Source organism: Callorhinus ursinus, unplaced genomic scaffold (assembly GCF_003265705.2).
Source record: "Callorhinus ursinus isolate GAN/ISIS: 27379988/994484 unplaced genomic scaffold, GSC_fseal_2.0 scaffold34, whole genome shotgun sequence".
NCBI classification, from domain to species: domain Eukaryota; kingdom Metazoa; phylum Chordata; class Mammalia; order Carnivora; family Otariidae; genus Callorhinus; species Callorhinus ursinus.
In genome coordinates, this window is record NW_027397096.1 from 941,524 (window position 1) to 952,121 (window position 10,598).

A 10,598-nucleotide genomic window follows, 5' to 3' on the forward strand; every position below is an offset into this window, starting at 1 on the left:
TCGCCATCACCACTTTATTATGTGGCAGTCACAGCAGCACCAGCCCCCATGTCACCCTCCACTCATCCAGGGGTCCACTGGCCTTTTTCATGCTGGACTATCAGATGTCAAGGTCCACTAAGGCCTCCTGATCCCTTTTTTCTTGAGTGTAGAGCTAGGCTTACAATAATTTGAGTCTTAGAACTGATACTTGTCTCTTAATTGGTGATGGTGAGGAACACTAACAGCAGTTGAGCTCCCAGGGGAGGTGGGGTAAGGGGGACGACTGGTTACAGAGGCTGTCCCGAAGTCATGTGGAGGTGGGGGATGTAGGGACAGAGCCATTTGTTGGATCTTTCACTCTGCAAACTGGTCCAAGAACTTGAGGTAGGCCTGGCGCTGGGCTGCAGCTGCTGGAATGAAGTGGCCACCAGAGTGCGTGAGGGTGATGGCCCCAGTGAATCGGCTAGCCAGTTGCATACTTTCCTGAGAGGGGATGACGCAGTCAGTGTCCCCGAAAACATGGAGTGAAGGCAGTAACAAGGGGCCCTGAAGGATGGGTTCCTTGAGTCCAAGGCCTCGGGGGCAGAAACCAGATACCAGGATGATAAACCTTGGCAAGGGGAAGCGGGTATCGCCAGCTTGGCCAAGGGCACACACAAGGGCTGCTAGCGCGGCCCCCTGGCTGAAACCAAGGAGCCCATCAAAAGGCCCCAGTTTCTTCAGTGCCTGTGCCACGGTTCCCAAGGCTTCCTCCAGACCTCTGCACACTGTGGGCTGGCTCAGGGCGTTGAAAACGTCTGCCTCCTGTTCTGAAAACCACCAGCCTCGGGGCTGCTCCTCTGGAAGGCAGGGCTCTACAGCGATATGGGGGAAAGGATGGGGTTAGGGCAAGCGGGTATCTAGGGGATGAGAAATGAAAAAGGGAGGGGACGAAGGGTTTGGGAATGACAACGAGCAAACAAAGAGGCGGTCGAAGAGAAAATCTGGGGGAAATGAGTGGAGATCAGAGTAGCATGGCAAGACGGGGAAGACTGATCAAGGTGGAAGCCTGGGACGCCGGGATGGAAGAAATGAAAAGTATGGGCAGGGGGAAGGAACGAGGTGAGGATACAGCGTGGGGGTATGCCGAAAACGAGGCCGGATCAAAGACTCAGAGGGCATTTCCCGGGCACGGCCCGTCTCACCGGAGTCCGGCCCGGCACCCTCGGCGCCCGCGGCATCCGTGACCAGGTGCGGGCCGCTGAGGCACACGAGCTCGGCGCGGCCCCGCAGCGCCTTCCTCAGCGCTCCCGTCTTCTCGCGGAAACCCCGCTCACTCTGCCGGAAGCCGGCCAGGGCTAACACCCGCAGGGGTTGCTGCGCCGCCATCTTGCCGGGCAACGCGCCAGGGACCGGAAGCAGCCTTTCCCCGAGCGGAAATCGAATATACGCGGGGCGGAACCAAATGCCGGCACCACCCCGAAGGCGGGCCTCAGAGCGAGCGGGTGTTCCCATAACAACGGGGAGGGGTCAGGCGCGGCCGGAGCAGGGGCGGATACCTGAGACCGAGGAGCGTCTCACCGAGCGGGCGGTGCTCCCTTGTCGTCTCTGCAGCTGCGACCGTCGCAAGCCGCGGCTGGAGAGGGGTGCGTGGCCTCCTCCTGCATCGGAGGTCGCGGACTTTGCTCAGGGTCTCCATCCTGCGACGTCCTCCACCCTGCTCCCCTACATTTCCCGTAGCGGCCGCACGGCGGCGGCCTCGGCTCGCGTCGCTAGGGAGGCGGCCAGGGCCAGGCCCTGCCTTTGGTCTCTGTCCTCCCTACCTTCTCCAGCGCTGGCGGGCTCAGGGCCTGGGGGGGCCGGTTCCGTCCGTGGTTCGCTGTCCACGGCCCCAAGGAGCTGCCGGCGTAGAAGTCCATAGGGTAGGGCTGCTGCCAGGATATGTCCCTCAGGGCCACCACTGCCTAGGGGAGGACAACCGGACATTTGCCAACTTTTTTTTTTTTTTAAAGATTTTATTTATTTATTTGAGAGAGAGAGAGAGAGAAGAGCAGGGGGAGAGGGAGAAACAGGCTCTCCGCAGAGCAGAAAGCCCCATGCAGGACTCAATCCCAGGACCCTGAGATCATGACTTGAGCCAAAGGCAGAAGCTTAATCGACTGAGCCACCCGGGCGCCCCTTTGCCAACTCTTTCTGCGCAGGATTAATTAATTCAACCTTCACGATGGCCTATGGAGGTCCTATTATCCCCATACCACAGAAAGGAAAGTCAAGGCTCACACAGGTCAAGGGACTTGCCCAAGGCCACACAGCTAGGAAATGAGTCAGCTGTAACTAAGTTGCTGCTCACCCCACTGCAGATCCCTCCCTTGACAGAACCAGGTGCAAAGCCCACTCTCAAGTATTTCAAAACTTAGTGTTACCTCATAGGGTGTCAGCAGTGGCTTGGGGAAGGCTGTGCCCCAGTCAATGGAAAGGCGTGGACATGCTACCTGCACCCACCTGGGAAGGGAAGTTAGGTCAGACCCAAGGGTGGGGGGATCCTCTCCTTCTGGGCAGCATGCTGAAAAACATGACTGTGTCCCCAACACACCCAATGAAAAGAGAGTCACCTACTACTGCTCAGAGTAACACTATAGTGCTGTTTGTTTTCTCCAGGAGAGCTCTCTGTAAGCTGAGGGCAGGGCCTGGGCAGCTCATCAGTGATCGTATCCTCAGAATCAAGTTCAGTTTAGTTCTGGTACACTGCAGGTGCTAACCACCCCACAAACTCATCTCACACCGAATGACTGTGATGTTGCAGTTACCTGTGAGCCCCCAAACCGAAATGGGTGTGACCCATAGCCAAGGGTAGCCCCTGCTGAATTGAGTGCTCTGTAAACATTAAAATTTCATGGAAGCAATTCCCACTGACTCCAGCCTTCTATATGTGCAGGGCAGGACTCAGATCTAAGCTTCCTTAGCCAGAGTCATAGCTAGAGAGGTAAGGTGAGAAAACTTACACATCCACTTCAGGAAGTAGGCTAAGCTTGCTAGGGAAGATCTCAGAAAGCAGCAGCCTCATGAAGGGAAGTCCCAAGGCTTGGAGTCGAGATTCCAGGTGCTGTTGGAAGAGGGAGGCCAAGCTCAGGTCACCATGATCGAGCAGCCAAGTCCAAATCCCTTAGTCTACTGATTTTCCCAGCTGGGTTTCTAGTCAGTTCCCTCCTCCAGAGGCCATCCCAAGCCCTCTGACCTCCAGAATTTTGGGGCTGCCCTGGCGGCCCAAAGTGCCCAGAATAAGGCCCCAGGATTTAGCTGAGCGGGCTGTAGCTATGGCTTCTTGGCGGTTGGTCTGCATGCGCTGATGGTCATAGTGCTCTCTGGATAGGACTTTGCTATATGGGTCATATCTGGAAAAGAAGCTATCAGGGTTATGGCGACAGCCATCCACAGCACCTGTTGTATACACAGCTCCCTGACCCAGCCTTGGTCTCCTAAATCTTTAGGTTCCATGTAGGTGATTAGGAATAGAGGCGAGAACAGAGATCGTCGCTGGAAAGCTCAGTCCCACAGCTGGAGCAGGGGAAAGTAGGAAGGGGGGGTTAGGATCTCAGTGTGACTCCCAGGGGATGGGTGGGTACTGTGCAGCACCAGCCCTGGGTCTGACACCTGGATTCAGGACCCAGTTACCTCAGATCCTTAGAACTGTTGGCTGTCAAGAGGCCAGGGAATGAGGAAATTTCAGCCAATTGAGGGCTTCAGTGGCAGGGAAATCCCACCCCCTCCATAGCTGGTCAGCCCAGTTCAGCCCATACCGGTAAGCGGGAACACTAGGGTTGGCAATCATGACAGACTCCAGATGGAAACGGCCATCTCCGAGATATCTGCGGCAGGGAAAGGGGATGATAAGTATGGGGTGGGGCGAGGCAGCAGAAAAGGCAGGCACTGGCCTGGAGGTCCACTTTCTGGATGAATGTGCTGCTGTGTGTGTGTGTGTGTGTGCGAACTGGCCTAAGTCATCACTCGGCCTCCCGAAGCCTTGGTTTTCTCACATGCAAAACAAGGAGTTTGAACTGGATGAGCATAAGGCCCTTCTAGTTATGTAATGCAGATCTAAGAACTGTTCCGTCCCCCAGCCTTCTGGGGGACAGGTAAAACGGCAGCCAAGGCCATGGGAAGGCCACACAGGGCTCTAGAGATCCTAACTCAGAGGTGGTGGGACAGGTTCTCCTTTGCTTAGCTCAACACAGACATGGCAAGTACGGTTCAAGGTGTCATCAATGTTGTAAATGAAGTTTCGGGGTATACACTGGCTCTCTGTGCCCAAACTGGTTCTCAGGTCCTGCTATTGAGTTGTAACAACTACTGTTTACTGGGTTTGGGTCTTCTGTGCACCAGGCCTGGACTAAGCACTTGCCGTGTAGGACTTCACTCAGTCCTATCAAACAGTCCTCCAAGCTACCTATAGTACCCTCATTATACAATAGCTACAACTGCCGCTCAGGGATGTTAAGAAACTTGCCCAAAGTCACACAGCTATTAAGCAGTAAATATGGGACTTGACTCTAGGCTTAACCACCAGGCTCTATCAAGCCTGTCCCTAAAAGTAGCTTCCCAAGCCATGGAGAAGGCAGAGCACAGAGAACAATCTGCCATGGCAGCTCCTACTTTCTTGGAGACCACACTGATTTTTGTGATAAACGGCCAACACTCAGGGTGTCTCTCCCTCCAACACACACCTTGAAGCCCCCAAGGGTGGGCACCTATGGGTTCAGAATTATGCGGGCACAGGAACGGGGGGAAGGCCCTTTGGGGAACAGGGCTGCCAGGTCTGGGCTGGGGAAGGCCCTGATGTGGGCCTGTCTAGGGGCAGGGCTGAGTCAGGGGAGTGCCCCTCCCTCTTTCCCTGCCATCAGCTAGGAATGGGGCTCCCCTCCCCAGTCCCCGCCAGGGGAGCTGCCGGCTCTGAGGCTGGCTGCATTCACACAACATTAAGCATTTCCATTACTGAAAATAATTAGGCGGCAGGAGACACACTGCTCCTGCTTGTTAGCTGTCCGGATGCTAAATTAATGGGGCTGCAGCCTGGGCGTGCCCAGCCATCTTCTCCAATTATATTCCCACCATTTCTAGCCCACCCTCATCCCTCACCCCCCCCCCCATGAAGCCCTCTGATTTCTGCCCCACCCTGGCCATAGCCTCCTATGTGGTGGACAGAGCACCTGAGAGGGAGACAGGAAACCTGAAACCCTATTTGGTCCCCATTTTGCAGGGTGACCTTGAGCAAACAGTTAAAGAGCTTGAGACTCAGCTTCTTTTCCTATACAACGAACCTCTAGCTCCCTTCTAGGGTACATTTCTTATGTCTCTACAACTGGCCCCCCATTTTTCACTTACACAACAGCCTCCACCTCTTTGGGCAGATGGGGAGCTGTGCAGCCCAGAATCTCCCCAGGGGACAGGGGCTTGCACTGTGGGACACTCACACGGTACTCAGCTTTCAGCTCCTTCGCAGCTGCCTGTAGGGATGATGAGGGAAGGGAAGCAAATGGGTGAGGAGGGCGAGCCAGGGCCAGAGGACCAGTCTGTGGCACCTAACGTGGGCCCCAGGAAGAGCCTGGAGGCTGGCTGCTATCTGTCCACTTACCTGCAAGGTTGACACAAACTGAATGGTGCTGACCAGGGCAAGGGAAGTGGCAGGGGGAAAGGTGAGGCGGATAGAATCCAGGAGGTGGGTAGTATCTATTCGGATGTCCACAAAGACGTACAGTACCCGGAAGTCTTGGGCCGAGGTGTCCATGGGAACTGGGAGGAGGCAAGAAGTCAGGAGACTGTTCTGGAAGGCAAGAGGGGCAGGGGGCCTACCTGGGCCAAGGTCTCTGGAGCAGCCAGGACCAGTGGCTTCAGCCTAGGGATACAAGGAGTGGGTAGGCAGCGGGCGGGGGGGCGGGGCAGTCACAGGTCCCTCAGAAGCTCCTTTTCGGTCACTCGGCCGGGGGGGCCCAGGCTGCTCTACCACCAACAGTCTTTCAAACACCCACATCTGGGACAGCAACACTGTTTCCAAGGCAACCAAATCCAAAAGAAAGATCTACCTGCAGAGCAGGAAGGCCAAGGCCATCCCAGACACTGGGAGGGACCTGCTGCCTGCAAGCAGGACAAGGCACTGTGATGGGGGATTAGCATGTAGTCCTGCCCCTCTGCCTCCCCGCCGGGGTCCCGGCTCGCCATACCCAGGCAGCTGTGGCCATAGTGCACCAGGAAGTCAGCTCCCAGGGCCCTTGCAGTAAAGTCATCCACACAGCAAGCCCCATACGTCACATCGCCCATCACCATCACTTCAGCCTCTGTGAACCTGTGGGGGCGGGGGAGCAGGGGGAACAATGAGACGGTGACACAAGGGTGAGGTGGGAGAGAGACCTACCCCCGTGGGGGTATCTCAGGACCCAGCTGCCACATCCCCTGGTCCTGGCAGCAGCTCCTGGGACCGTCGCTGTATGACGACGGTCTCTGTAGCGCCCCGGTTCCTCTGTCCAAGCTCAGACTGCAAGGAGGGCCCCCACCCCTCAGCCTGGCATACACAGGGTCAAATACAGACCTCTGACGCCCTGACTCAGCCCACCCAGAGCAATGAGCATGTACACACACGCGGAGGCACCCACTCCCATGCCTTGACACTGCGGTGTGCGTGGGTATGCACGGGTGGATACACACAGCCTCCCTGTCACCCAGACCCCCTGCTACCTCCCCACCCTTAGTTAGGGCCCTCTGTGCCCAGGATGGGGGGGACCCATGAACAGCTCGCCCACAGCACATGGCACCACCCACATACCTCGTGCGTCAGAAAAGAGTGGGCTCTGGCCAACACATTGCCATAGGATCTGCTGCCAGGCTTGAATCACTGGGGGACAGGGGTGGGTGGGGAAGACCCCGCACTCCCCAAATTCACCACGGGAATGGAGCTGGAGGACCAGGTCTTCCTTGAGAGACCTGCCCCTGGGGCATGGGGCCTGGCTTGGTGACTGGGGTCTCCCCATTTCTCTCCTGGGGGCGTGGTGGGGAAAGCTGAGTTGCTGTCAGTCAGCAACCCCCCTCCTCCCCTTCCCCAAATCAGTCTGTGCACAGAAGCAGATTATTCAACTCCTTAAAATGCAGCCCAGGCATCTGAGTCAGCCAGAGCACTTAATTTTTTATAGATTAAAATGTATGCAAATTGGCCTGAGCCCCAGAGAGCATCCCCAAGGGGCAAGAGGGTGGGAGCTGGGAAGTGAGTCTGTGGCAATGGATGAGAAGCGGAGTGGGGGAGGGCAGCAGCAGGGAAGTGGGAGGTTCCCATCACGAGATGACCTCCCCTTTCCCCCCATTCCCCCACCCTGTTCCCGTGCTGGTTCCAGATGGCTGAGTACTCCCCACCCCCACCCCCCCAGGATGGCTCACTGTAATGAAGAAACTTGAGAGAGGGGAGAGGAACTGAATACCATCTCCTAGACACTTCTCCCCCACCAAGCCCCTCTTTGCCCTACTCCCTCAAATGTGCCAGAGAAAAAGGTTCCCCTTGGCTAGACCTGATGCTGACAACTCAGCTCATTCCAGGTCAGCTCTGAGGATTCTTAAGTTCCTCCTCAGGCCCCACCACCTGCACCTGCTCTAGGCCCAGCTTTGAAGATACTGTAACCAACTCATTCCCTACCACCCCCGACCCCCCACCTTAATATTTTAGGGAAAGAGAGATTTATATGGACAAGCCAAGCCAGACAGGCTGGGATCTCAGCAGGCTGGGAGTTTAGTTTTGGCTTTTCCCTTTGTGCGTGTATGGTTGTGTGAAGGGACAGGGTAAGGCCAAGGTCCAGAAGGAAAAAATGTCAAAAGGCAGAGCTACAAGGGCCATGGGGAAGGTCCTGGCTTAGCTTCTTCTCCAGAGCCCCAAGCCTCACCTTTCCAGGATATCCACAATGGTGCAGGCGAAGAGGAGAAGGCCCTCAGGCATTTGCAAGGCCACTGAAAGAGCAGAGACATGAGAGCAGAGGCTGGGAAAATGCTGGAATGGGGATAGTGCCCGTGACTGACCCAGGCAACCTCTCCATCCCTACCCCATCTCAAAGCTTGGGGGCTCACCCTTCTTGGCCCCGGCCTGCTGAATCCTCCAGATGGTCTTGGGAATTTCAAAGTTATAGTTGGAAGGCAGGACTTGAATGGCTGCCTGCAGCTGGGGGTTGTTCAGGATCTCAGGGGGGAGCTGATTGGCCAGGCGGCCCCTAGGGGCTCGACCTAGGACAATGCAAGGCCTGAGTTGGCACCTGGCCTAAAACAGAACCAGACCCAGTTAAGCTGTTAACACCACCCAAGTTTCAGGCCCAGATCCCAGATGCCAAGGGGGTTGGCCCAGCCTTCTTCCTCACTGAGTTCATTCTGAAGCTGGAAAGACAACCCATTAAGCCAGGAAGAGATCTGCATAATTAGGTTCCATGTTGTGAGATTACTGGGAATCAAAGACTTGAGTCCATGAGTTGGGTACAGTTCACCCCTTACCTTTGGAAGAACGGAGGTGATACCAGGAGACTGAACTGAGGGGCAAACGGGAAAAAGTCCAAACAACTGCTCCTTGATAAAGAACAACTCTGAGGAAAACCCAAAAGCCTAGCGGTCTAGGAAAATGTTCCCCCGTCCCTGAGAACACCTTGAAGTTCTGAGGTCCTAGATATGAGATCTATAAGCAAACTGTTATAAGTACTAAAGACTTTTACCCTCTTTACTCAAGTCCCACTGACTCTGTCTACACTGATGAATCCCTACACTCTTCCCTCTCCTCATTTTTAAAAGGGAAATAAACACCAAACATTTAACTGATTTAACAGGTTCCTTAGTCCCATTGTTCCACTCCGGGAAAAATGAAAGAACACACTCAAGTTAGAACTGTGGGCAAACAGGTTAGGAAACAGAAGTGACCTCGCCCTTTAGTGGCTAGTAGTCTGGCGGTGGCAAATGCAGGTATACAAATTACAGTCTGATTAAAGGAGAAAACACTGTAGCCCATTAGCAAAACTGCAGCCCTTAATTTGCACCCTATTCTCCACAATTCAGTTTAGCTCAACCCCTATTATCTTTTTAGGAACAAGATAGTTTGGGAATGCGATAAGTAAATAAATTAATTTATTGAACAAATATTTATTGAACCTGTACTTTGTGCCAGAACTTCTGCTAGGGCCCTTAACTACTATGGGAGGGATCCTCTCAGATTTGACCCTTCACCCTCTGCCTGTGGGTGGATGATGGTAGTGATGATGGTGCAGTGGAGAATTAGCATTGGCAGGCTGGGATCCGGAGACCATATTTGAACGTTACCACTGCCATCGTTTTTGTTCAGTTGTTTCAAAGGCCTTGGAACAACCAGCCCAGAACCCTGGGCCCCTCACAGAAGCTCCTCTGACAAGGCAAGTCCCTTGTGGTCGTTGGGGTGTGGGAGCTGCTGGTCTTAGCTCAGTTTGTCCCCAGGACTAGTCAGGCGCCTCCTCCTTTATCACGTGTCTGTGACCTTCTGTTTACATCAGTAGTCTCCGGTAGACGGAGACCCGTGAGGGCAAGGCTGTCGTGTTGTCCCCTGCATCCAGCAAGGGCCTGGCAGTTAGTGAGCGCTCAGTAAGTGCCTGGTGAATGAAGCCATGTGCCTCTTTCCTGAAGGCATTCCCTGTGGGCCCACTTGTGGGATGACCGCTGCAACGCGCCCGGCTCTTTCCTTCCCCATCGGGTCCGCCTTATCCGTGAGTCACCCTGTGCCAGCCAAGGCAGAGCGGGCAGCGTTTCCGGTTTGAGGACTACAAGTTCCTACGAAGCGCTGCTCCCGATCGCGCCCTAAGGCTGCAAAAGGAAGACCCGTCCCTCTGTGCTCCAGCGAAAGCCGCCGGGGCAAGCGACAGCGGGGCCTTCCGGGTCTGGCGGAGAAAGGCCGCCGCCATTAGCGGGAGATGGTTCTGTTCCTGACTTGGGGGCCCTAACTCGCGATGCGAGGTCCGGAGGCCGCAGCGTAGTAGCACCCACCTCTACCAGTGCCGTTTCGGCTGCCCGGCTCCGCCGCCACGCACTCCGCCAGCGCCGCCATCACTGGCCTGTCCACGTGGAGACCAAAAAGGCAGCGCTAGAAGAACGCGGAGAGCTCAGGCAATTGCGATCAACCGCCGGTCGCTAGCGAGGGGCGGGGATTTGCTGGGCGGGGACCAGGAAGGAGACGATCGGGGCGGGGCTACCGCGGGACCCCTCCCCCCTTCAGCCCGGAAGGGCTGGGCTCTCCCCCGCCCCTAGCAGTGCATTACTGCGCTCCCCCCGACCCCCCAGTCTTCTCCTCCGCTCCCGGTTTGCCAGACCTGGCGCTCCCGGACCAGTGCTCCCCTATTTGCCGACTCCTTGCCTGAATTCTGTGGGCCAGGTCTTGTGAATGGGACACGCCCCGGTATCCCTTTTGCTCCTCTCCCAGTCTCATCTCCTGGTAAGCAGTGGAGGCCGTGTAGGTAGGGCCACAATCCGTACCTCAGAGGACCCCACTGCCCAAACAAGACAGAACTCAGCTCCCATCAGCCCAGCTCCAAGCTGAGTCCCGGGGTTGATTTCTGGAGCGCCAGAGTGCCCTTACCTTTAGAACCAACAGTGCGGATGCGGAAGGC

At 55.8% G+C, this 10,598-nt stretch overlaps 2 protein-coding genes across 5 annotated transcripts; both read right to left on the reverse strand.

Annotated features, from left to right (window-relative positions):
- On the reverse strand, positions 1–1,512 carry OVCA2 (OVCA2 serine hydrolase domain containing). The gene is made up of 2 exons (XM_025851282.2): positions 1,167–1,512; positions 1–836 (listed from the first exon to the last, which is right to left on the reverse strand). Exons 1-2 carry the CDS (start codon positions 1,474–1,476, stop codon positions 337–339), a joined length of 810 nt encoding a protein of 269 aa, XP_025707067.1. The 5' UTR covers positions 1,477–1,512; the 3' UTR covers positions 1–336.
- On the reverse strand, positions 698–10,146 carry DPH1 (diphthamide biosynthesis 1). 4 transcript variants are annotated; one of them, XM_025851280.2, is made up of 13 exons: positions 9,979–10,146; positions 8,059–8,211; positions 7,878–7,941; positions 6,177–6,298; positions 5,591–5,748; positions 5,341–5,462; positions 3,759–3,827; positions 3,197–3,353; positions 2,964–3,064; positions 2,385–2,463; positions 1,785–1,925; positions 1,521–1,622; positions 698–836 (listed from the first exon to the last, which is right to left on the reverse strand). In XM_025851280.2, the coding sequence occupies exons 1-12, from the start codon at positions 10,037–10,039 to the stop codon at positions 1,539–1,541; spliced, it is 1,311 nt and encodes a 436-aa protein (XP_025707065.1). In that variant the 5' UTR covers positions 10,040–10,146; the 3' UTR covers positions 698–836; positions 1,521–1,538. The 4 variants fall into 4 exon arrangements, with proteins under 4 accessions (XP_025707065.1, XP_073735375.1, XP_073735377.1 ...); XM_073879274.1 differs by having other exon boundaries at positions 9,118–10,130; XM_073879276.1 differs by having other exon boundaries at positions 8,059–8,245; positions 9,979–10,079.
- Positions 10,147–10,598: the final 452 nt, after the last annotated feature.

Bases quoted from the DNA above. Each gene is read 5' to 3' on its own strand.
- OVCA2 (XM_025851282.2), bottom strand. From the start codon at position 1,476: ATGGGAACACCCGCTCGCTCTGAGGCCCGCCTTCGGGGTGGTGCCGGC. The intron at 837-1,166 runs GTGAGACGGGCC...ATATCGCTGTAG, and splicing joins GGGTGCCGGGCCGGACTCCG to AGCCCTGCCTTCCAGAGGAG.
- DPH1 (XM_025851280.2), bottom strand. From the start codon at position 10,039: ATGGCGGCGCTGGCGGAGTGCGTGGCGGCGGAGCCGGGCAGCCGAAAC. The intron at 7,942-8,058 runs GTGAGCCCCCAA...CTGCTCTTTCAG, and splicing joins GCAGGCCGGGGCCAAGAAGG to TGGCCTTGCAAATGCCTGAG. The intron at 1,623-1,784 runs GTAGGGAGGACA...CCTCCGATGCAG, and splicing joins GCCCGCCAGCGCTGGAGAAG to GAGGAGGCCACGCACCCCTC.